Below are 22,455 nucleotides of genomic sequence, written 5' to 3' on the forward strand. Positions count from 1 at the left end.
GGCTTCCAAGAGTGATCTGATTGCATTTCAAGTCCATGCTTTTCTCTGCAGTCATGTCAGAATGGCCTGGAGCCCCATGTGCCGGGTTGGGGAGGAGTAGAAATGTCATAGTCTACCTGGGTTGCATTTCCTGGTACTAAAGCCAAACCGGATGGGCCTAACATGGCCACTCCTACCCTCCTTGCCAGCTTCCTGTGTTGCCACTGGCAACCTCCTTTTCCATGCTAGTCTCTGAGGGAAATAAGGCTGTTCCTGTCCAGGTTTGAGTCTTGAGGATGGTCCCAGTGCTCTGCAGGTGGCTTACTGCCAGGTTAGACATCCCCCTGTCATCCCACCAGTGCCCAGACCTGCTGATGCCAGCCTAGTATGCCTCTGTTGTCCCGGAGCACTCTGTAGATCCAGAATTCCTGTGGGGCTTTCCTTCCTTCCCCCAGCAGCTCCCTCACCATGACTGCCTGGGCTGCTCTCCTTTCTCACATGAACTCACCGCTGTCACCCAGCTTTCCATGGCTTCCTGAGGCTGCCGAGGTCAGCCTACACCAAGGCAGCCTGAAGGGGGTGCTCATCTGTTTCTGGTCATTGGATCATCATTGGGGCTCCATCTGGTCCACAGTCTGGGTGTGGTTCCTGTTCCCACCAAGAATAGTTAGGAGCATCCTCCGGAGCCCAGTAGAAGCCCAGGCATACCTGAACTTGCTATCCTGTAGGGTAGAAAGGACAAGACTCAAGTTGTTAACCAACAAGCCGTTGACTTGAGAGCATCCCTGGGGGCTGTGCATGGCAAAGACCAGCTAGACATCTTAATGAGGTTGGGGCAACACACATAGGGCCCAGGTGTGTCTCTGAATTGCATCTGGGCTGCACACTGAGGCAAGGCCTTGTGCTCCAGCCCATTTCATTTCACCTGAGTAAGTTTGGTAACCACAAGAGGGCTTTGTGTAGCCATCTCTCCCTCCAGGCTGTCCATGTGTAATGTCCAGAACAGTAAATGGGAAACTAATCAGTGCGAAGAATGGCCCTAGGAAATAATGACCTGTTCTGAGATTTGCAGAACTGAATAGCATCTTCTGAGCAGACAGTTAGGGTCAAGTGTGTCTTCAATCACAGACCTCCACCTGTGAGAAGGCACCCGCTGGCCTGCACTCACCCTTCCCCCATGTGTACTCCTCTCCCTTCAGCTCCAGGCATGGAAGATGGCCTTGGAATATGTGTCTTCCACCTAGATCAGCTGGTTTATAATACTTTTTTTCTTCTGTTGCCTGTTTTTTTGACTTGTGCAGTAGGCTGGCCAAACCTTTTGCGTGGTCACACTCTCCTGACTCTAAAGAGACAATACCACAGTGACAGAGGACAAAGTCGTGTACTAAGGCATCCTTTTTGGAAGGATCTGGGCTGAGGAAAAGCCAGAACGTGGGACTTCCTTTGGCCAGTGAAGTTTGTCTTCACTTAAAATCAAGGTTTTTCTGGACACATGAAGAAAATTTCTTTTTCTCTCTCCTTTCCTTGTTTTGTAGGTTCCTGAAGGCTTCAAGGAAAAGCCAATTTAGGGAAGGCTCCATGGCCCTAGGTGAAGATGTGGCCGAGGCAGACGCATCTGTCAACACGAAGGTCCCGTCCTGTGGCAGGTGGAACTCTGGGGAACAGGAGCTGCTGCCCCCAGGGCTTGAGCCACAGCAGCCCCCGCATCTGGAAGTCAAGGGAGGGCCGCCGTGGAGGGCTGAGGCTGATACCTCCTGCGTCTCTGGAGTTTTCATGTCACAGGCCCACACTGCCAGCGGAGAACCGGTGGCACACAGGTCTGAGCCTGCCCTCAGTGGCCCACTTCCTTCTGCCAGCATGGAGACTGGAGACTTTCATCTCTCTGGAGGAAGCCACGTAAGTACTGAGGAGTTGAGGCTGGAACTGAGCCAGGGCAGCCTTTGGGTATGCACTGTATTCCCTTGACTGTTCCCTGCCTGTCTCTGTAAGGTGAGAGTTGTGGGACCCTGACTACAAGGTGTTTAACAGGTTCCCTTGGAGAGTTGGGCCTCAGCAGGGCGTTCTGTGCAGTATCTCCTGTTCCAGAATCACTGGGGACCTCTTAAGGACAGTGAGAGTTCATCAGGAGCCTGCTGCCCAGAGGACTAGGATCAGGGATCTCTTAACAAGGGGACCCCCATCCTGCTTCTGATTTGGTGATCTGAAAGCTTCTAGGGGACCCTAGGGAGACTTGGTAGAGGGCTGTGGGTTCCCAGGGCAAATCCTCTTGGGACTGCTCAGACCCTGAAGCTCCTTTAATGAGCAGTATCTCTGGCCTCCATGACTGGAGACCACAAGGTAGCAGTCTCTCCAGTGAGAGCCACACAGGCGGAGAATCCTGCCATGTTCTAAGGCCAAAGGCAAGTCTCTGAATTTTTGAATCCCTTGTAGTGGGAGAATGACCAGTGGTCTGCTCCTCTTGGCTCTGACCTGTCAAGATGTTCAGCCTGTCAAGGTCCAGGGACAGCTTTGATTGGTGCTTTGTTCTTTGGCTGCTGCTTGCTCTCTTCCGGGAGCCCCGTCCTGTGAGAAGGCTTGAGCGTGACTGGGAGGGAATAGTACCTAGCCCACCTGTTGAAAGCAAGGGTCAAGGAGGGCTCTGGCACCTCTAAGTCCTGTTTGTTGGGTCAAGAAGCAAATCAGCAAGCCCAGAAGTGGCTGCTTGTCAAGAGAGGCTGTGGTTTCTGTTCTCTTGTCTGCTAGTGAGGGGCTCTTAGTGTTTTCTCAGTGAGTCCTTGGGGAGGCAGTGCTGGTGCTGTGTCCACAGGGCAGGGAAGGCAAGCTCTCTCTCGGTTGAACTTCTGGAAGGTGGGACAAATAGTTCGTTAACATCGGGTCAGTCTGGTTCCGAAGTCCTTATGTTAGTTATTGTCTTCCTCTGGGCTAAGTTACTCACCGAGATTAAAAATCCAGAGTAAAGAAACTGAGGGACTCACTTTGCCAGAGTGCACGGGCATGTGAGCTGAACAGGGTGCCCCCTGGTGGAGCCTGCTGGATCTCCTGTCAGTGGTGATGATGGAGGGGGCGGGGGCGGGGGGATGAAAGGAGAGGCATTGATTCCCAGCTTCTGCATGCGGAACTGTCGTGGGTTCTGCTCTCACAAAGTCAATGGATAACTTTTAAAAAGATGGGTTCGGGATCAGTTGCAGATTTCCCAGGGTAGGATGGGTCTTGGTACTAACCACTAACAGCAGGAACCTGAGATCTTGTCTGAATACTGTTCTGGACACACAAGCACATCTTGTAGCCATCTGTCTCCCCTTCCTTCCTTCGTTTGTTTGCTTAGATAAGTGTACATAGTAGGAGGTTTGGCCATGGGATCCTTAGACCTACTTTGTTTTCATTGAGACCTACCCCCACTCCCTTCCCTCTACCTTAAAGAAGAAAACTGTTCTTTTAAAAAGAAAGTCTGCTTATTTCCACCTCCGTGCCTTTTCCCTTGTTATTGTAGATGGAGGAAAACAAGCTTCCTGCCTCCCAGGACCTACTTCAGAGGGTTAAAGTCCTTGGAACTATAACTGTTTGCTCAGGGCATGATGTGGACAGAGAAGACGACCTGTCCCCAGTTGATTCACCTCAGGTGCTGGGCCTCAGCCAGCAGCTTAACATCTCACAGGGGAAGTCCATGGAGAGCCCAGGTGTTCCTCAGCTCTCTGGCAGAAGCATCTCTGCCTCCTCAGTGGACACCAGCCTCCAGGATCACCGAGAGAAGGCAGAGCCTCAAAGTAGCGTCTTTGTCAAGGTCTCCTCTCAGGAGTTGATTGTACCTCAAGGAGCCCCCTCTGTGGTGGGGACAGGGCCTCAGCCCCTGTGGTCACCACAGCCTGTGACTCCTGGGGGTGATGCTACTGGCCTGGGTAAGAGACAACTCTCCTTTCAGGCAGAGTACTGGGCCTGTGTGCTGCCAAATTCTCTGCCTCCCTCTCCTAACCGCCACTCCCCACTCTGGAACCCAAATAAAGAGTATGAAGATCTCCTTGACTACACTTACCCACTGAGGCCTGGGCCTCAGCTCCCAAAGCAACTGGAGCGTCACGTGCTGGCTGACCCTGTCATGCAGGACTCGGGTGTAGATCTGGACAGTTTTTCCGTCTCCCCAGCGAGCACTCTCAAGTCTCCCACTAATATCTCCCACAACTGCTTATCAGCAGAAGGGCCTGCTCTGCCCTTTTCTGGAGCCAAGGACCCATGCCTTAAGCGTTGGCCTTTGGGAGTATCCCAGAAACAGGACAGCATAAGCCTGGCATCTTGGAACCAGCATGCATCAACCCCTAGAGCCTCAGGCACTAAGAATGCTTCCCGGGAGAAGAGAGAGGCAGCCTGGAGGGACACAAAGGACTCTCCACCTACAGGCAAGAAACTCAGTGTGGGCTCTCCCCAGCTGAGGACAAAGGAGAGGGGGTCACCCTTTCCCAGACTACAAAGGGAAAAGAGAGCCTGCCAGAATGTTGGGCATCCCTCCTGTGTGAAGCCTGGGTGGACATCAGAAGAAGAGATGGGAAGTGATGATGAGTATCTTGCCCTGCCCACCAGGCTGACTCCAGTGTCCAGTTTGGTGTCCAGCCTAGGTGCCATTCCCACCTTCGTGAACCTCCCCACTGGGGCTGCTGAGGAGCACAGTTCACTGGAAGTCTCAGACAGTGATGGGCCAGTGTCCCCCACATTGGACTCCAGCCAAAGGCAGCATCCTTGTGGTGCTGCCTTCCAAGGGCCTGTGGTCCAGAACCCCTGCTTCGTGAACTCTGTCCATCCTGAGGACTCCACAGGCAAACGTAGCATGATGAGCAGCTGGGCCCTCGGGGTCTCTTCTGGACTGCTGAAAACACAACCTTCCTTGCTAGCTGCATCAGACAGGTGGCCGTTCTCAGAGCCAGTCGCTGGAGAGAAGCTTCCCAGGGACACAGGACAGGAGAAAGAGTCACTGGTGCAATGTGTGCAGGTAAAGATGCTCAGTGAGAAGCTTCTGGAATAAATGTTCTTTCCCCAGTCCACCAACAGCATGTCTCAACATCCCCAGCACACAACCACCCCCACATACAGGGATTCTCCTTTAATGGTTGTAAGAAGATGGCAGAGAAGTTGGGTCACATGTAGCACCAATGTTACGTGTGCCTTGGTGATAGGAAGTTGATGCACACACTTTTTCACTGTGGTGCAGGTAGTTAGAACCACTCATTCATCATGTGACAGCTTTCTGAATAGAAAGTTTAGTGGTTGACAACAGTCCTGTATTGGTGGAAATATTAAGGCCACTCCACGTAGTTAAAAGGGAGGTTTATTTTGTGGGGTAACTTACAAGTGAAGGGATAGGTAACAGGGTCTGGGAAAGGTGTAGTGCAGTCCAGCGGTGTTCCCTGGAGAACTCTGCTTGGTCTACCTCCAGCATCTAGGGACCAAGAGAGCTGGCACATCCGGATCTCGGGTCTTACCGGCTCCTCTCTCGGCCCCGCCTCGTAGGTGTGACAGTTACCGGAAGCCTCCATGGGGGTAGTACTTCCAGGGCAAAGCTGGAACAGCTACTCACTACAGTCCTGATCCAAAAACTGGTTCGTGTGGCGAGCATGCTCTTCTGAGCTGCTCCCTGTCCCTGTCCTCCATAGTTCCATTCTCACCCTCAGGACTGTGTATTCTGAGCCTTTGTTTGTGGTGTCACACTTGGCTGAGTATGGCATTCATTGTCCTGACAGGGGACGTCTGGAGTCATGGGGTAGAGGTGGAGACAAATGACCCTGTGAGAGAAAACTCTAGAAAGATATCTGTATGCCAAAATGGTGATATTTCTAGCCTTCAGACAAGGTAAACAGCAGCTCACTCAGGTGCACCATGTGGACATTGTTTTTGTGGTACTGGGCCCTGAGCATGGTAGACAGACTTAATCACTGAGCTCTGTGCAGCCCACCATGTGCTCTTGTCTCCACAGACATTTTGCTGTCAGCTGGAAGAGCTGATCTGCTGGTTGTATAGTGTCACAGAAGTTGCTGACCTCAATCCTCCACCCAGGGCCACTCTTACGGGTCTCAAGGCTTCTCTGCAGCTTTACCGGGTAATGTGTGGTCCTGGCTCCTGGCTTGCTCACGCCTGAGACTGGCGGTTAAGTCACTTCTTACAAAATAAAATCTCAAGTAACTGGACTCTTGTAGCTCAGTTGACTATTTTATCTGAATAAATCTAATCAAGATGCCTTCTTCAAAGTCTCAATTTTGAACACTATAAAGTGAGTGAACTTCCAGAGCAGATAGAGGAAAATTATATTTGTCTTGAATCAGAACTACTTTTGAGGGATTTGCATGGTACTTTAGCAGATCTCTCAGGGTTAGAACCCTAAGTCTGGAATTTACAGACAGTAGTCACAGATGACGATTCAGTGAAGTCACATATGCACCACAGCTGTGCACTGGCTGCCACACAAGGCAGTGGAGACACAGATCACATCAACATCACCAGAAGTTCTTCTCGACTGTATTGGTATTTTTGAAACTATACTGAATCCAGGCATAGACCAGGCAATGTGATAGGATAGGACAGATTTAAGCCAAATTTAACCCAAAATCTGACACCAGTTTGTGCCTGTGTTTGGGGATTAGGATTTTATTTTATATTATTGAGGTCTGTTATTTCAGACCTGTGAATTTTAGTTAATGATACTAAAGTATATTGAAATGGAGAGTAATTCCTGTAACTGCTACCTCAGGTAAACGTGGCTGACTTTGACCACATGGTGGCAGTGTGTGTGGTCCAGACCTGCTGCCAGTCTGGCAGGGAAGGGGAACCCAGATCAGATCTCTGTAACCTAACACTGAGTCAGCAGAAGAGGGTGAGATTGACCACCAAGTTCTGACTCAGCGTCATGGGGGCCCGCAGCTCATGGACAGGAGGGCCTTTGTAATCTACTAAAATCTAGCCTGGGCTGGCTGGCTGTCCTGCATGGCAGGAATGCTCTTAGATACAGCATAGAAATAGAGAGAAACCTGAGGAAGGAGAGAGAGGCTGAACCTAATAGATTCTCTTGTTCAGACACAGTGGGTCTGTGTATGCCTGGAGCCCTTGCCTCAGGGAGCCTCAGGGAGCCTCAGGGAGAGGAACTGCTCTGTCTGACTTACCTCAGTAGCCTTTCCTGGCCTGACTGAACAAGCATAAAACTTCTCCATCTGAGCCCTCGTGACCCCCTGTGACTAACTTCTAAGTAGCCATCTATAAGCATTGTGGCCAGCCAGGAGCTGTTCTTCATGTCAGTCAGTCTTGGGCCTCTGTGTGGACACAGCTATGTCAGGGAGATGGCATGCTCACACCTTCCTCGGAGTGGGACAGGACTGAGGAAGGAGCTCTCTTGGCTCTTGCTTAGACCAAGACTGAGTGCTCAGATTTATGTGGGCTCTCATTTTGACCAACCCACACCCTCTCCTTTACCTGTCCTCACTCACTCTCTCTGTACCTGTCCTCACTCACTCACTCTGTACCTGTCCTCACTCACTCTGTACCTGTCCTCACTCACTCACTCTGTACCTGTCCTCACTCACTCTGTACCTGTCCTCACTCACTCACTCTGTACCTGTCCTCACTCACTCTGTACCTGTCCTCACTCACTCTGTACCTGTCCTCACTCACTCTGTACCTGTCCTCACTCTCTCTGTACCTGTCCTCACTCACTCTGTACCTGTCCTCACTCACTCACTCTGTACCTGTCCTCACTCACTCACTCTGTACCTGTCCTCACTCACTCACTCTGTACCTGTCCTCACTCACTCTCTCACTCTGTACCTGTCCTCACTCACTCACTCTGTACCTGTCCTCACTCACTCTGTACCTGTCCTCACTCTCTCTGTACCTGTCCTCACTCACTCTCTCTGTACCTGTCCTCACTCACTCTGTACCTGTCCTCACTCACTCACTCTGTACCTGTCCTCACTCTCTCTGTACCTGTCCTCACTCACTCACTCTGTACCTGTCCTCACTCACTCACTCTGTACCTGTCCTCACTCTCTCTGTACCTGTCCTCACTCACTCTCTCTGTACCTGTCCTCACTCACTCTGTACCTGTCCTCACTCACTCTCTCTGTACCTGTCCTCACTCTCTCTGTACCTGTCCTCACTCACTCTGTACCTGTCCTCACTCTCTCTGTACCTGTCCTCACTCACTCTGTACCTGTCCTCACTCTCTCTGTACCTGTCCTCACTCACTCTGTACCTGTCCTCACTCACTCACTCTGTACCTGTCCTCACTCTCTCTGTACCTGTCCTCACTCACTCTCTCTGTACCTGTCCTCACTCTCTCTGTACCTGTCCTCACTCTCTCTGTACCTGTCCTCACTCTCTCTGTACCTGTCCTCACTCACTCACTCTGTACCTGTCCTCACTCACTCTGTACCTGTCCTCACTCACTCTGTACCTGTCCTCACTCACTCTGTACCTGTCCTCACTCTCTCTGTACCTGTCCTCACTCACTCACTCTGTACCTGTCCTCACTCACTCTGTACCTGTCCTCACTCTCTCTGTACCTGTCCTCACTCACTCTGTACCTGTCCTCACTCTCTCTGTACCTGTCCTCACTCACTCTGTACCTGTCCTCACTCACTCACTCTGTACCTGTCCTCACTCACTCACTCTGTACCTGTCCTCACTCACTCTGTACCTGTCCTCACTCACTCTGTACCTGTCCTCACTCTCTCTGTACCTGTCCTCACTCACTCTGTACCTGTCCTCACTCTCTCTGTACCTGTCCTCACTCACTCACTCTGTACCTGTCCTCACTCACTCACTCTGTACCTGTCCTCATTCTCTCTGTACCTGTCCTCACTCACTCACTCTGTACCTGTCCTCACTCTCTCTGTACCTGTCCTCACTCACTCTGTACCTGTCCTCACTCTCTCTGTACCTGTCCTCACTCACTCACTCTGTACCTGTCCTCACTCACTCTGTACCTGTCCTCACTCACTCTGTACCTGTCCTCACTCACTCTGTACCTGTCCTCACTCACTCACTCTGTACCTGTCCTCACTCTCTCTGTACCTGTCCTCACTCACTCTGTACCTGTCCTCACTCTCTCTGTACCTGTCCTCACTCACTCACTCTGTACCTGTCCTCACTCTCTCTGTACCTGTCCTCACTCACTCTGTACCTGTCCTCACTCACTCTGTACCTGTCCTCACTCACTCACTCTGTACCTGTCCTCACTCTCTCTGTACCTGTCCTCACTCTCTCTGTACCTGTCCTCACTCTCTCTGTACCTGTCCTCACTCACTCACTCTGTACCTGTCCTCACTCACTCACTCTGTACCTGTCCTCACTCTCTCTGTACCTGTCCTCACTCACTCTGTACCTGTCCTCACTCTCTCTGTACCTGTCCTCACTCACTCACTCTGTACCTGTCCTCACTCTCTCTGTACCTGTCCTCACTCACTCTGTACCTGTCCTCACTCACTCACTCTGTACCTGTCCTCACTCTCTCTCTCTGTACCTGTCCTCACTCACTCTGTACCTGTCCTCACTCTCTCTGTACCTGTCCTCACTCACTCTGTACCTGTCCTCACTCTCTCTCTCTGTACCTGTCCTCACTCACTCTGTACCTGTCCTCACTCACTCTGTACCTGTCCTCACTCTCTCTGTACCTGTCCTCACTCACTCACTCTGTACCTGTCCTCACTCACTCACTCTGTACCTGTCCTCACTCACTCACTCTCTGTACCTGTCCTCACTCACTCACTCTGTACCTGTCCTCACTCTCTCTGTACCTGTCCTCACTCACTCACTCTGTACCTGTCCTCACTCTCTCTGTACCTGTCCTCACTCACTCACTCTGTACCTGTCCTCACTCTCTCTGTACCTGTCCTCACTCACTCTGTACCTGTCCTCACTCACTCTGTACCTGTCCTCACTCTCTCTGTACCTGTCCTCACTCTCTCTGTACCTGTCCTCACTCACTCACTCTGTACCTGTCCTCACTCACTCACTCTGTACCTGTCCTCACTCTCTCTCTCTGTACCTGTCCTCACTCACTCTGTACCTGTCCTCACTCTCTCTGTACCTGTCCTCACTCACTCTGTACCTGTCCTCACTCACTCTGTACCTGTCCTCACTCACTCTGTACCTGTCCTCACTCACTCACTCTGTACCTGTCCTCACTCACTCACTCTGTACCTGTCCTCACTCTCTCTGTACCTGTCCTCACTCACTCTGTACCTGTCCTCACTCACTCTGTACCTGTCCTCACTCACTCTGTACCTGTCCTCACTCACTCACTCTGTACCTGTCCTCACTCACTCACTCTGTACCTGTCCTCACTCACTCACTCTGTACCTGTCCTCACTCACTCACTCTGTACCTGTCCTCACTCACTCTGTACCTGTCCTCACTCACTCTGTACCTGTCCTCACTCACTCACTCTGTACCTGTCCTCACTCACTCTCTCTGTACCTGTCCTCACTCACTCTCTCTGTACCTGTCCTCACTCACTCTCTCTGTACCTGTCCTCACTCACTCTCTCTGTACCTGTCCTCACTCACTCTGTACCTGTCCTCACTCTCTCTGTACCTGTCCTCACTCACTCTCTCACTCTGTACCTGTCCTCACTCACTCACTCTGTACCTGTCCTCACTCACTCTCTCTGTACCTGTCCTCACTCACTCTGTACCTGTCCTCACTCACTCACTCTGTACCTGTCCTCACTCTCTCTGTACCTGTCCTCACTCTCTCTGTACCTGTCCTCACTCACTCACTCTGTACCTGTCCTCACTCACTCACTCTGTACCTGTCCTCACTCACTCTGTACCTGTCCTCACTCACTCACTCTGTACCTGTCCTCACTCACTCACTCTGTACCTGTCCTCACTCACTCTGTACCTGTCCTCACTCACTCTGTACCTGTCCTCACTCACTCTGTACCTGTCCTCACTCACTCACTCTGTACCTGTCCTCACTCACTCACTCTGTACCTGTCCTCACTCACTCACTCTGTACCTGTCCTCACTCACTCACTCTGTACCTGTCCTCACTCACTCTGTACCTGTCCTCACTCACTCTGTACCTGTCCTCACTCACTCTGTACCTGTCCTCACTCACTCACTCTGTACCTGTCCTCACTCACTCACTCTGTACCTGTCCTCACTCACTCTCTCTGTACCTGTCCTCACTCACTCTCTCTGTACCTGTCCTCACTCACTCTGTACCTGTCCTCACTCACTCACTCTGTACCTGTCCTCACTCACTCTCTCTGTACCTGTCCTCACTCACTCTCTCTGTACCTGTCCTCACTCACTCTCTCTGTACCTGTCCTCACTCACTCTCTCTGTACCTGTCCTCACTCACTCACTCTGTACCTGTCCTCACTCATCGTCGTCAGCTGTGCTTGTATTTCATCTTAACGAAGTGGATTTGAGGCAACAAATAAACTACCTAGAGCACAGGAGGATAGAAAAGTTTGGGGCAACAGAATACTGAAGACAGGAGAACAAATCCAAGCATAAAGTTAGCACCCTCAAAATACTAAGTAGTGAGATCTGTCCTGTGTCACAGTTCTTACTGGCTAAAGAAAGGTTTTTTAAAAATTAGCTACAGCTGACGTGGTGGCACAGGCCTTTAACCTCAGCACTCAGGAGACAGAAGTATGCATAGCTCAGAGTTGTGGCCAGCCCAGTTTACATCGGGATTTAGGACAGCCAGGAATGTCTTAAGAAAACAAAAATAAAAATCAGCAACAATGTTTTGTAGCTGTGCTTAGGATGAGTTTTTAGTAAAACATCAGCTTCCCTGGTGCCGAGGTGTTGCTATAGAGGTCCACAGAGAAGGGGCATAAAGGTAAGGGCCCCAGCTCTGCGTGGCCAGTGCAGTGACAAACTGTTCTTACCTACCATGTCACTCTAAGGGTCGATCCCCTCCTCTGAGTTAGAGAACACCATGAAGTGGGGTACAGAATATAGAGTCCTACTCCAGCCTGGGCTTGATGGTACAGGGTTAGGACCCTGGCACTAGGGAGGGTAAGGAGGAGGACTCTGTAGAGCAGCCTGAACTAAATCAAGACCCTGTCTTGGAAAACAAAATCTGTGAATAATTTTCGACGGACTCAAAGACGCTGCCCCTAGACTAGTCCACTGGGGGATTTGGACTGCAGGGTGGCTGTCTTCCATGTCGAGAAGTCAAGTACTAGGGAGAGAGTTCATTTCAGATGACTTTTATAAGCAATAGTGACTTTTATAAGCAGTAGTATTGAAACTTTTTTTCTTTCCTGATGTCTTAAGCAATTTAAGAAAGATATAGACAAACATCAGTCCCTGACAGAAAGTGTCCTGGAGAAGGGAGAGATTCTTCTTCAGTGCCTGACGGATAACACCCCAGGTGGGTAATCAAGAGCTTTGTTTGGTTGTTTATTGACACATAATGTACTTAGCTATGGGTCCAGTGTGACATACGTGTCCACTGTCTGTGGCTATAAATTGGAACATGCATTTCCACTGAGTGTGTTAGAGCAGCCCTTAGGAATTCAACCCATTCATCTACTAGTGAATTTTAATATAAAAGTCTGAATTAGTCAATATAAAATTAAAGATGAAGAGCCAGGCATAGTGGTACATGCCTTTAATCCCAGCATTTAGGAGGCAGGGCTGTCTCTTAAATTCCTGGCTAGCCTGGGCTGATAGTTCCAGGACAGGATGGGATGCATAGTGAGACCCTATCTCTGAATGAATGAATGAATGAAAAAAAGAGAGAAAGAAGGAAGGAAAGACAGAGAGAGAGAGAGAGAGAGAGAGAGAGAGAGAGAGAGAGAAGATGGATGACCACCAGAAAGAACAAACCAGGCAGGAACTGGAAAGACAGCCTAGCTATTGTGAGCACTGTGCCTCCAGCTCCAGGACATCCGGTGTCCTCTTCTAGACTCACATGCGCACACACATACCCACACATGGATTCACACATGTACACATAATTACATTGTTAAAAACTGGCCACTGTTACAGCAGTTGAATTTAGAATGGTGGCACCCTTCGTTTCTCAGTGTAGAATTCTTACCAGCTTCAGTTGATAGGAGTTTTAGATTGTTCCCATTTCCCACGTCAGCTCCGTCTCATGGAGCAGAGTGAAGATGAGAGAGAGGGGCTTCCATTCTCCTAGACGTACAGTGGTCAGTAGCAGGTTCCCAGATCCTGCTGCCATCTCTAGTCTTGGGATGACCTCCAGACTGTGTCCCACCAGCGTGTGTAGTCTGTGTCCCGGCTGTCATTCTGTCTGTTCCGTACTAGCCATTTTAACTGAAGATTACAATCAGTGTAGTTTTCTTCCCCACATGATTAGTAATACTGATCCCTTTTCACAGGTTTGTTGGCCTTCCCTAATATCCTCCTCTTCTGAAGTATCTAGGTCATTCAGCCATTTTTTAATCAGATGACTAGGAAAAAACTACTCCAGTAGTTTTGTTTTGTCTCTGGATGCTTAGTTTTTGAGACAGCTTCTCTAGATAGCTCTGACTAACCAGGAACTCACTATATAGGTCAGGCTGGCCTTGAACCTGCAAGGAGACCTGTCTGTGCTTTGAGTCCTGCAGTTTGATTTGGAGAGACAAGGTCTCCTAGCTCCTAGCCGAGTAGCTGTGTATTGATTCCTGTATATTATGTGGATTCCTGACTTTGGTCAGGTCATCAGGCTCAGCGTCACCTTTGAGACCTACTCTGCTGCCTTGCTGGTCCTACAGTGCTGCTTTTTGCCTTTTTTTTTTTTTAAATACATGGTCTCACTATGTAGCCCTGGCTGTCCTGGAATTGACTAGGTAGACCAGGCTGGCTTCAAACTCACAGAGAGGTGCCTGCCTCTGTCTCCCAAGTGCTGAGGTGACCGATGCAATGCCCTTTTTGGGTTTTGTTTTGGTTTTTTTTGTTTGTTTTTCTTTTTTCGAGACAGGGTTTCTCTGTATAACTTTGGTGCCTTTCCTGGAACTCACTCTGTAGCCCAGGCTGGCCTTGAACTCACAGAGATCCGCCTGGCTCTGCCTCCCGAGTGCTGGGATTAAAGGCGTGCGCCACCACCGCCCGGCCACCCTGTTTTTGAGACAAGGGCATAGGCATGCTTCCCCTGGATTCTTCCCCTCTCTGCCTGCCTGCCATCTTGCTGTACCCCCATATTTTCAACTTTTTTACATGGCTTTCAAGTATCCAGTGAGATTGTCAGGGCTGCACAAGCATGCACTTTCTTCTCTTCTGAGCCGTTGTGCCAGCCCCCAAGAAACGCATTCTTTTGCTTTTATAAGTCTCTGGTGATGTTCTGAGTAAGTGTGTATGCGTGAGTTCAGGTGTGTGCAAGGCACAGACGGAGAGATGAGATCTGAGAGCTGGTTCTCTCAAAACCAGGTCCTCGGGTTTTCTCAACAGTGATTTTTTTACCCACCCAGCCATTTCACTGGCCCAGGAATCAGAATTTAGTTGTCGCTGGGGTCGTCAGTGGGAGCCCTCAGATTTCCTAGTTAGCTCCAGTTCAACGGGCAGGTTCCTCTGTTGGATGTTCTGCTTTAGGGAAGGGTTTCTGTCACAAAGCATCGATCATAGCAGCTGTAGACAGTTACTGCTCAGCCTCAAAAGGGTTGAGAACTGCCTGGGCTCCTGGGTCAAAAAAAAGAAAAAGAAAGATGTCAACAGTTTGTTTTCAGGGACAGATGGGTTTAAAAGAATTAAATTTATTAGGGGAATGAGTGGGGATATGATCAGAATACATTCTGTGAAATTCACAAAGAATACGAAAAATTTAAGAATTAAACTGAAGCTGGGCAGTGGTGGCACACACTTTTAATCCCAGCACTAGGGAGGCAGAGGCATGCGGATCTCTGAGTTCCAGGCCAGCCAGGGCCACACAGAGAAACCCTGCCTCAAAAACCAAACCAAACCAAAGGAATTAAACTGACGGGGAAGGCAGCCTGCAGTCGCTTACAGACCAGACTCAACCATCTGCAGGATAGGTTCCTAAGTTAGCAAAGTGTGAGAACTCCAAGAGGATTGAACTCTTGATGCCCATCTGTGTCTTCAAAAGCCTTGAAGTGATGGGCCCCCAAGTGGCCACTAACGTCCCGTAGTACTACACAGGTAGGTGCTTGAAGAACTCATATTCTACCCCAGGTCCAGAGAGAGGTGGTATTCACAGGGATCGAATGGCATAAACAACCATGATGACCCAATGTAACTGTTGGAGAAGGGTTACAAAACAAGGTTTTTCAGGCTCAGTGCCACTGCCACACAGAGAGATCGTCTAATTCTTTGTTGTAGGGTTCACATGTATCGCAAGATGTTTGTAGCACAGAAGCCCTCACATCTCCACAGTGCCAAAACCCTAAAACATTTCCAGACAGTGTCAGTTGTATCCTGGGGAAAGTGAGCACATGGAGAGGTTTTGATGGAAAACAACCACTAACAGGTCTCCAGCAGTGTGGACTGGTGAGCCCTTTGCCTCCCCTGCTTCTCTCAATCTCCTCCTGTGTTGTCTTACATAGGATCTTTAGGGGTTTTGTGGCTAAGCCTGAATGGTGTGTTTCACTGTGTATATGAATGGGGTGTGTGTGTGGGTGTGGGTGTGTGTGGGGGGGGGTGTGTGTGTGTGTGTACAGGTCAGGTGATAACTGTGGAGTTAGTCCCCTCCTGCCCTTACACTGGTTTTAAAGGTTGGACTTGGGTCTCCAGGCTTGTGAGGTAAATCCTCCACTCCCTAAGCCATCTCACCAGCCCCAAGTTTTCCGTTTTCTATTGGGGCAGGAACTTGGTGCAGTGAGTTTTCCTGCCTCTGTCTCTGCTGGTGTTTCACCAGACACACTTACCTGAGTCTAAAGACGCAGGGCCTGAGCAGGAAGAACTCGGTACAGGCCTTCTCTTCACGGGGCCACGTGTCATGGAAGTCTTCCTAAACTGACTGTTCTGACTTTCCCTTGGAAAGAAATCTATTGACACTCCACTTTGTCCTACTCTGAGAAAAGACTCAGGGGTGTCTTACAGGCCAGAGACGTCTGGATTTGGGTCTCAGACATGAATCCAGGCTCCTTCAAATTGGTACTCCAACCCCTCCCAAGTCTCTGCCTGGAATAATTCATTGGAGCACTTGGCTGTTTTCTTGAGTCTCAAGTTCCTCTTGACACTTCCTACTTCCTCCTCCCAGAAGCAGCATCCTGTCAGAGTGTATATACACACACACACACACACACACACACACACACACACACACCCCACTGCTTTTTTAGAGCCTGCTTTCTTACTAGGCTACAAATATAACCTTAGGCGCGTGACTGCAGCTCTATTCTACCACCATGCCAGCACCCCACCAAAGGCATTTTGACTATTATATAAACACAGGCTGACATTTTGTCTTATACTCAAACTGCTTATGAATTACGTGACTGGAACCCATGGGAATTTAGCCAAATGAGTCCCCATATTAACTAAAGCAACACACACACAAAAAACCACACCAGGAAAACATACCTGTCTCGTTCCCCTTCCTAGCCTTTCTTCCATAACCTGTTTTAAGTTTCAAACAAAAGGCCCTAGAACCCCACTGGTGGCACACAGGAGACTGGACAGAGCTTGCCTCGGCCGCCCTGACAGCAGTACTCTGGCTTCAGTTGTCAGGACCGCACTTGGCCCTCACGTGCTTCCCAAGGCTGACCTCAACACACCCAGCCTGCTGTTCCTTCCCTCCCCACCCATCTAGTTCACATTGTGCACAGAACAAAGGCTTCCTTCCCCTTTCTTATCCTCCGCTGGCAGATGGTACCCTAGGGCAGGAAGCTAGGGAGCATTTAACACAGCTGATCGAGCACAGGAAGCCAGCAGTGTTTGTGTTTAACAAAGGAAGGGGCTGCCCTGCGTACCCTGCCATGCAGGAGTGAATTTAGCCTATCTCACACCATTGCTCCAGGTGTGGTCACTGATTCCCTACACCCCCCAAATCTACAGACTTCCTCAGGACGTTACTTAAGCCCGTGGAGCATCACTGTTTAAAAGGAGAGGCGGCCGGGGAATGTGGCTCAGCTGGTACAGTACTTGACTAGCTTGCATGAAACCCTGGGTTCAGTCCCCAGAACCGCACAAACACGTAGAGTAACACGTGTTTGTCATAGTCCAGGTCACAGTCAGCTAGAAAGCAGGTTAGAGGTCAGCCTGAGCCACATGAGACCCTGTTGGGGTAGGGGAGGAGGCACTGTGAACTACTACAATCCTGTCTGAGCAAACTGCTACAGCTTTTTATTACTTGACCATTAGTTTTAAAGGATGTCCTCGGGAGGATCGCAAAGCAGTCTGGTGAGCTGGAGAGCCAGGCGGATCACCTTTATGACTCAATCTTAGCCTCTTTGGACATGCTGGCTGGCTGCACCCTCATCCCTGACAACAGACCAACAGCAGCTAAAGAAGACCCGCGTGAAGGACTTTAACTCGGTAAGTAGAAAAACTCATGAGGCTGCTGCCCAGCCACTGCTGACTGGGACACAGGGCTACCCTAGTAAGTACTTGCTCCTTAGCAGCTCACTGGGGCAGTTGGCACCCTTGCCAGGAACGTGGGACTTCCTGTGGTGGGACTCACTGTGGTTCTACTGTGTTTCCATGTGCTTGCTGAGGAGCACCCCACCTTCCCACCTCTGTGGGTTCTCTTCACCGCTACTCCACCCTCCACAGTAGCAGCAGGAACCCTTACCAGCGCCATTTCCCTGCAGGTACACTTCTCCAGTGGGGGGCTGTGATCACATTGCCTCTGCCCTGTAGGCTCATCTCACGTCTCCAAGCATCGTTGACAACACAAACATCTACAAAAATCCAGTGAACTGCCAGCTCTCTACCCCACCCCCTTCCCACAGAGGATCTTTGCAAACCTCTCACACCAACCACATCCTTCCCCAAAGACTGGGGACGGCACATCTCAGAGAGTTGACAACTGCTACTCATTAAGTACACTTTCATCTTACCTCTTAGAAAGTCAAACTGGGGATGAATAGGAAAGAGGCCAAGAGACACCACAGAAGGGTCACCTGGTGCCTATGCTCGGATCTCTAGCTCTTCAGAACCCCACAGTTCTACTGTACTTTTTCTAGACCTTTCTCTTTTACAAAATGTTTACCAATGAGGATGTCTCAGTGAGCATATGCTGGAAGTATGTCCAGAGCAGAGACTCCAGCAGGGAGTGGGGGGTGTGGTGCGAACTTGTAATCTCAGCCCTTTGGAGGCTGAAGCAAGAGGACTCAGAGAGAACAGCTGGGCTGTGTGCCAAGACATCTTTAAAACAACAGGAGTGAACGGGGACTGGATTTGCATCAGCAGTGGAAGCAGATGATGGGCGTTGACCTCTTCCTCAGCAGCCTGCCTGTAACCCTGGCTGCCTTCTCTTTCAGGCATATCCCGGGTGGAGATGGAGTCATCAGCCAAGTGGGCTCTTGGGAAGAAAACTCAAAAACTCCTCAGAAGAGCCGTTCAACCGTGAAGGCAGGGGAGAGACTCAACTTTAGTGTACTTGCTTTAAGATGCCTTTCCATCTCTGAAGATTCTTGAGTTACTGTTCTCATTACAGTGAATCCCTCCAAATGAAGGCTTTTCCTTTTGGTGCTTCTCTACCAAAAATACATGGCTTTACAGTGTTGATAAAATACTAGGATTTGCGGGTCTCATGTACCCCCTTCTGTTCAAAAAACAGCAGTTAAAACATGTTGAGGTTCCAAGTACTTAGAACGGATTCTCAGATGTACAAGGGGATGTTGGGTCTAAGAGTGAGGAAGTGGGTGATCAAACCTTGGATCTTCATCAAGTGCAGACTGGAATTTTGTACATTCTGAAGATTCTCAGCTAGCAGACATGTTAGCCTTTAATCTGCCACAGAGACACTCAAGTCAGTAGACCCTCTACAGAGCCCTTTGGACAACATGACAGCAGGGGCCATCTTTAGTGGTTAGTCTCTACCTTCTTCCTTAACTATTTTATGAAAATGCATCAGAGAGCTGGAGGCTGGTGTCATGCTTCTGGAAGGGAACGAAGCAAATGGTCAAGCTTTTGCTTACCTCTGGGGCACTCGGTCGGTCCTCTGCTCCACTTTCCCCTGGAAGACTAGACAGAGGAAGGGGATGGCTACAGCCACTGTCTGTCCTTACAGAAATTAAAGCAGCCTGTGCTGATGAGAAAAGAGAAAGTCTTTGTTTCTTGGGAGTTAACCGGTAGTCTAGCCTTGTCAGGGGGAAAAAAAATCCATGGATCAGTAGTTCAAAGCATCAGTTGCAACTTTTGAAGCAGAGTGATTATATGCTGGTTACCACAAATTCCACCAAGTATCAAAGATGGGTTTTTCAGCTTAAAAACAAAAACAAAAAGATTTTAAAAGATTAACTCCTTAGACAGATATGGTGGTGCAGACTTCAATCCTAGCCCTTGGAAGGATCTTTTGAGGCCAGCCTGGTCTGTATTAGGGTTCCAGGCTGGCCAGGGCTATAGAATGAGAAAAAGATTACTACTTGGTAAGCTATACATACATGAAGTACAGTGTTTTCACATGCCTGCTGCCCCGCTACACAGTATGGCTTATGGTTAATGTTTATGGGCAAGACCCAAATTAAACTGTTCTGATTCTGCCATCTTAGTCAAGCTTAGTTCCTACATTGTACATGGTGAATAATGTGCTTTCAAAAGGCAAAAGGAAATGCTTTTCTAGCTATTGAGAATTGGTTAAAAATCAGTACACTAACTATTTGATGTGGCTTTAAGTTGCCTTCCCATCAGTATGTTAGAGCAGCCCTCAGAAAGTAAGCCCATTTGACAGGCCTGAAAGTCAGTGAGCATGAAACCTGAAGATGGCAGGACCTACAGAACAGAAGTGCCCGCTGCATCCAGCGAGGCGCTCCTGTTCTCGTCAGTGTAATTGGTCAGCTCAACTGACATGTTCATTTTGGAATACACTGTTTCCCAACAAAGCACTACCTTGCCTGAAGATGGTCTATGCATTTGCTCATCCTCTTTGTAACAAAAAGATACTTTCTTTGTGACTAAAAGGTGCAAACTCTGACCTTGGCTGTGAATGCCACTTAGGAATATCAACACAATTGTTAATTATATCTTCTGCTGTGTGTTAAGAACTTTTGAGCTGAAATTGTCTCAGCGTAGGATGATGCCATCATTTCCACGTGCAAATGTGGCCAGGGTAGATTGACATGACCATGCATGATAGGATTTATACATGGTCCCTTAAAGTTCATTTGCGTTCACAATAAAGTAGCATTTCAACGCAGGGTTCTTGCGGGTCTACAGCTAACCTCCAGCACAAAACAAAGAGGCTTCAAAGACAGGGCTGTTCTTAAACGGAGCCCAAAAGAGGAGTGGGGGTGCAAGGTATGCTGAATGGCTAAGTATGTGCTTGAGGGGAAGTCTACCCAAGTAAGCACAGCAAGTTTGCGTGAGCCCAGTGACTACTGTTCGTTCAGGATTCCAGCCATGGCCACCGAGTAGAATGTTCTTCATATTATGCAAGTTACTGTGTGGTAGCCACTTTTTATTTCTAATACAGTATTTCTTTATTATGTCAACAAATTAAAGCCCCCAATGGTCTTGAAATGCTTATACTTGAAAAATAGGATATGTTCCCCCACCCCCAAGACTGCATTTATTGGCACATACATAAAAGCAAATAGTGAAGTGTGCTGAAATGGTGTTATAAGCCCTAATCTTGCTGCCTGTGGTGGAAAAACACTAGAATTTTACAAAGTCTGTAAATATGTTTGTATTATAAATGTTTTCTGCTAATAAAGAATAAGCCGACAGTTTGAACAACTTTTGCTGTTGTAAAATTAAAGTGCATGGCATCACTTTGTCTTATATTGTTTTTGTATCATTTAGTTATTATAGAAAACAGTTTATGAACTCTTTCTCCCTTTGTATTGACAAGGAAAGAAACCCCAACAGTGACAAAATGTGTGTGTGTGTGTGTGTGTGTGTGTGTGTGTGTGTGTGTGTCCGTCCCATATAATTGCTGGTGATCTCAGGAATTTCCAGTTGCCTTATCTTATATAAGGACGAAGAGACCCAACAAGCACATCTATAATACAAAGTAAACTATGATTTTATTGTGAAATTCTCAAAGATGGAAAATTAAATTGAATATTTATTCTGTCCATTTTCATTTTACAATAATCTTACCACTTATTTTTGTACCATGTATTTCAATCGTCTGTTTAGTGAAAAATAAAGAAACCTGTAATTTTTGGCTTATTTTTAGTTTAATATTTTATCATTAAAGACCCCATAATAAAATGTGTTGTCAGCAGTCACATCCTAAGCCCCCAATTGAAGAATGTTTGGCTGCTGCTTAAACCAAAGGAAACAATCTCTGACCTCTGTCACCTTAAATGCTAGTGTCTGCAAGAGACTTTGTTTCCCACAGTAAGACAAAAGCAAAGTCTAGGTCTCGAAGGTCCTAGTTAACAACTTTCACACATGCAAAAATTTCACCGAAATAAATATATTATTTCTCTCATCATTCCCATCTAGAGTTCATGTTTTCAGTTAATTTGGGGGGATATAATTTCTACAGTTAGGGCGATCAACATTTCCTGCTTTCTTTTCTAATGTTTAAACTCTCCTCCAACTTGAGTTATACAATTGGAAAGAATAAAAAGTTGACACCTGGAAGTGGAGGCAGGAGGATCGGGAGTTCAAGGCCATCCTTGGTTACAAGTGGAAATGAGGCCTCTTGAGCTACATGAGACACTGTCTCAAAAAACAGTGCAATCTGGGTATTGTAGTACATGCCTTTAATCCTACCATTTGGGAGGAAAAGGCAGGTGGATCTCTGAGGGGCCAGCCTGTTGCACATACTAAGTTCCAGGCCAGCCAGGGTTACATAGTGAGACCCTGTCTCAAAAAAAAAAAAAAAGAAAAGAAAAGAAAAAGCCAGGCATGGTGGTGCATGCCTTTAATCCCAGCACTTGGAGGCAGAGACAGGTGGATCCCTGAGTTCGAGGTCAGCCTGGTCTACAGAGTGAGTTCCAGGACAGCCAGGACTACACAGAGAAACCCTGTCTCGAAAAGCAAAAAAGAATCCCCAAACCAGGGGTGGGGGGTGGGGGTGACATCTGACTCAGCATGGAGGAAGCACCAGCACGGATCACCAGCTCACTGCTTGTGAGGAGGCATGTGCTGCTCTCCATCTACCACAGATGCATGAAAAAAGCGTTGCCTGGGAAGCCTCTTCAGATGGGTCTAGGCCTGGAGATGAAGTGCTAGGAAGCAGACACTCTAAACTTGTTTCCATACAGTTTGAGCTCCTTGAACCAATGAGGCTGGTTCAGTGTACACAGCACAGAAGCTTCTCTAGGTCACTGAGCAGGCCTAACACTAGAAAGCAAGTACTGGATGCTGTGCTCTTAGTCTACAGTGCCCTTGTTGCACACATAAATGGCTGTTGAGTATAATGCAAACCTCTATTTCCCTTTAACCATAAGAATTAAAACAA

General features: G+C 48.6%; 1 protein-coding gene across 2 annotated transcripts in view; it reads left to right on the forward strand.

Annotated features, from left to right (window-relative positions):
• The window catches only part of Cep68 (centrosomal protein 68), a 32,553-nt gene extending 11,734 nt beyond the window's left edge, over window positions 1–20,819 (forward strand). The window contains exons 2-7 of one of the 2 annotated variants that reach the window (XM_059275393.1): window positions 1,515–1,875; window positions 3,470–4,957; window positions 5,939–6,061; window positions 12,249–12,345; window positions 17,238–17,411; window positions 18,359–18,460. In XM_059275393.1, coding sequence (XP_059131376.1) covers window positions 1,558–1,875; window positions 3,470–4,957; window positions 5,939–6,061; window positions 12,249–12,345; window positions 17,238–17,407 — 2,196 coding nt within the window. In that variant the 5' untranslated portion in view covers window positions 1,515–1,557 and the 3' untranslated portion in view covers window positions 17,408–17,411; window positions 18,359–18,460. Of the gene's footprint in view, window positions 1–1,514; window positions 1,876–3,469; window positions 4,958–5,938; window positions 6,062–12,248; window positions 12,346–17,237; window positions 17,412–18,358 lie in introns of both variants that reach the window. The other variant, XM_059275394.1, reaches the window with a different exon arrangement.
• The last annotated feature ends 1,636 nt before the right edge of the window (window positions 20,820–22,455 follow it).

This window comes from Peromyscus eremicus, chromosome 10, assembly GCF_949786415.1.
Source record: "Peromyscus eremicus chromosome 10, PerEre_H2_v1, whole genome shotgun sequence".
Taxonomy (NCBI): domain Eukaryota; kingdom Metazoa; phylum Chordata; class Mammalia; order Rodentia; family Cricetidae; genus Peromyscus; species Peromyscus eremicus.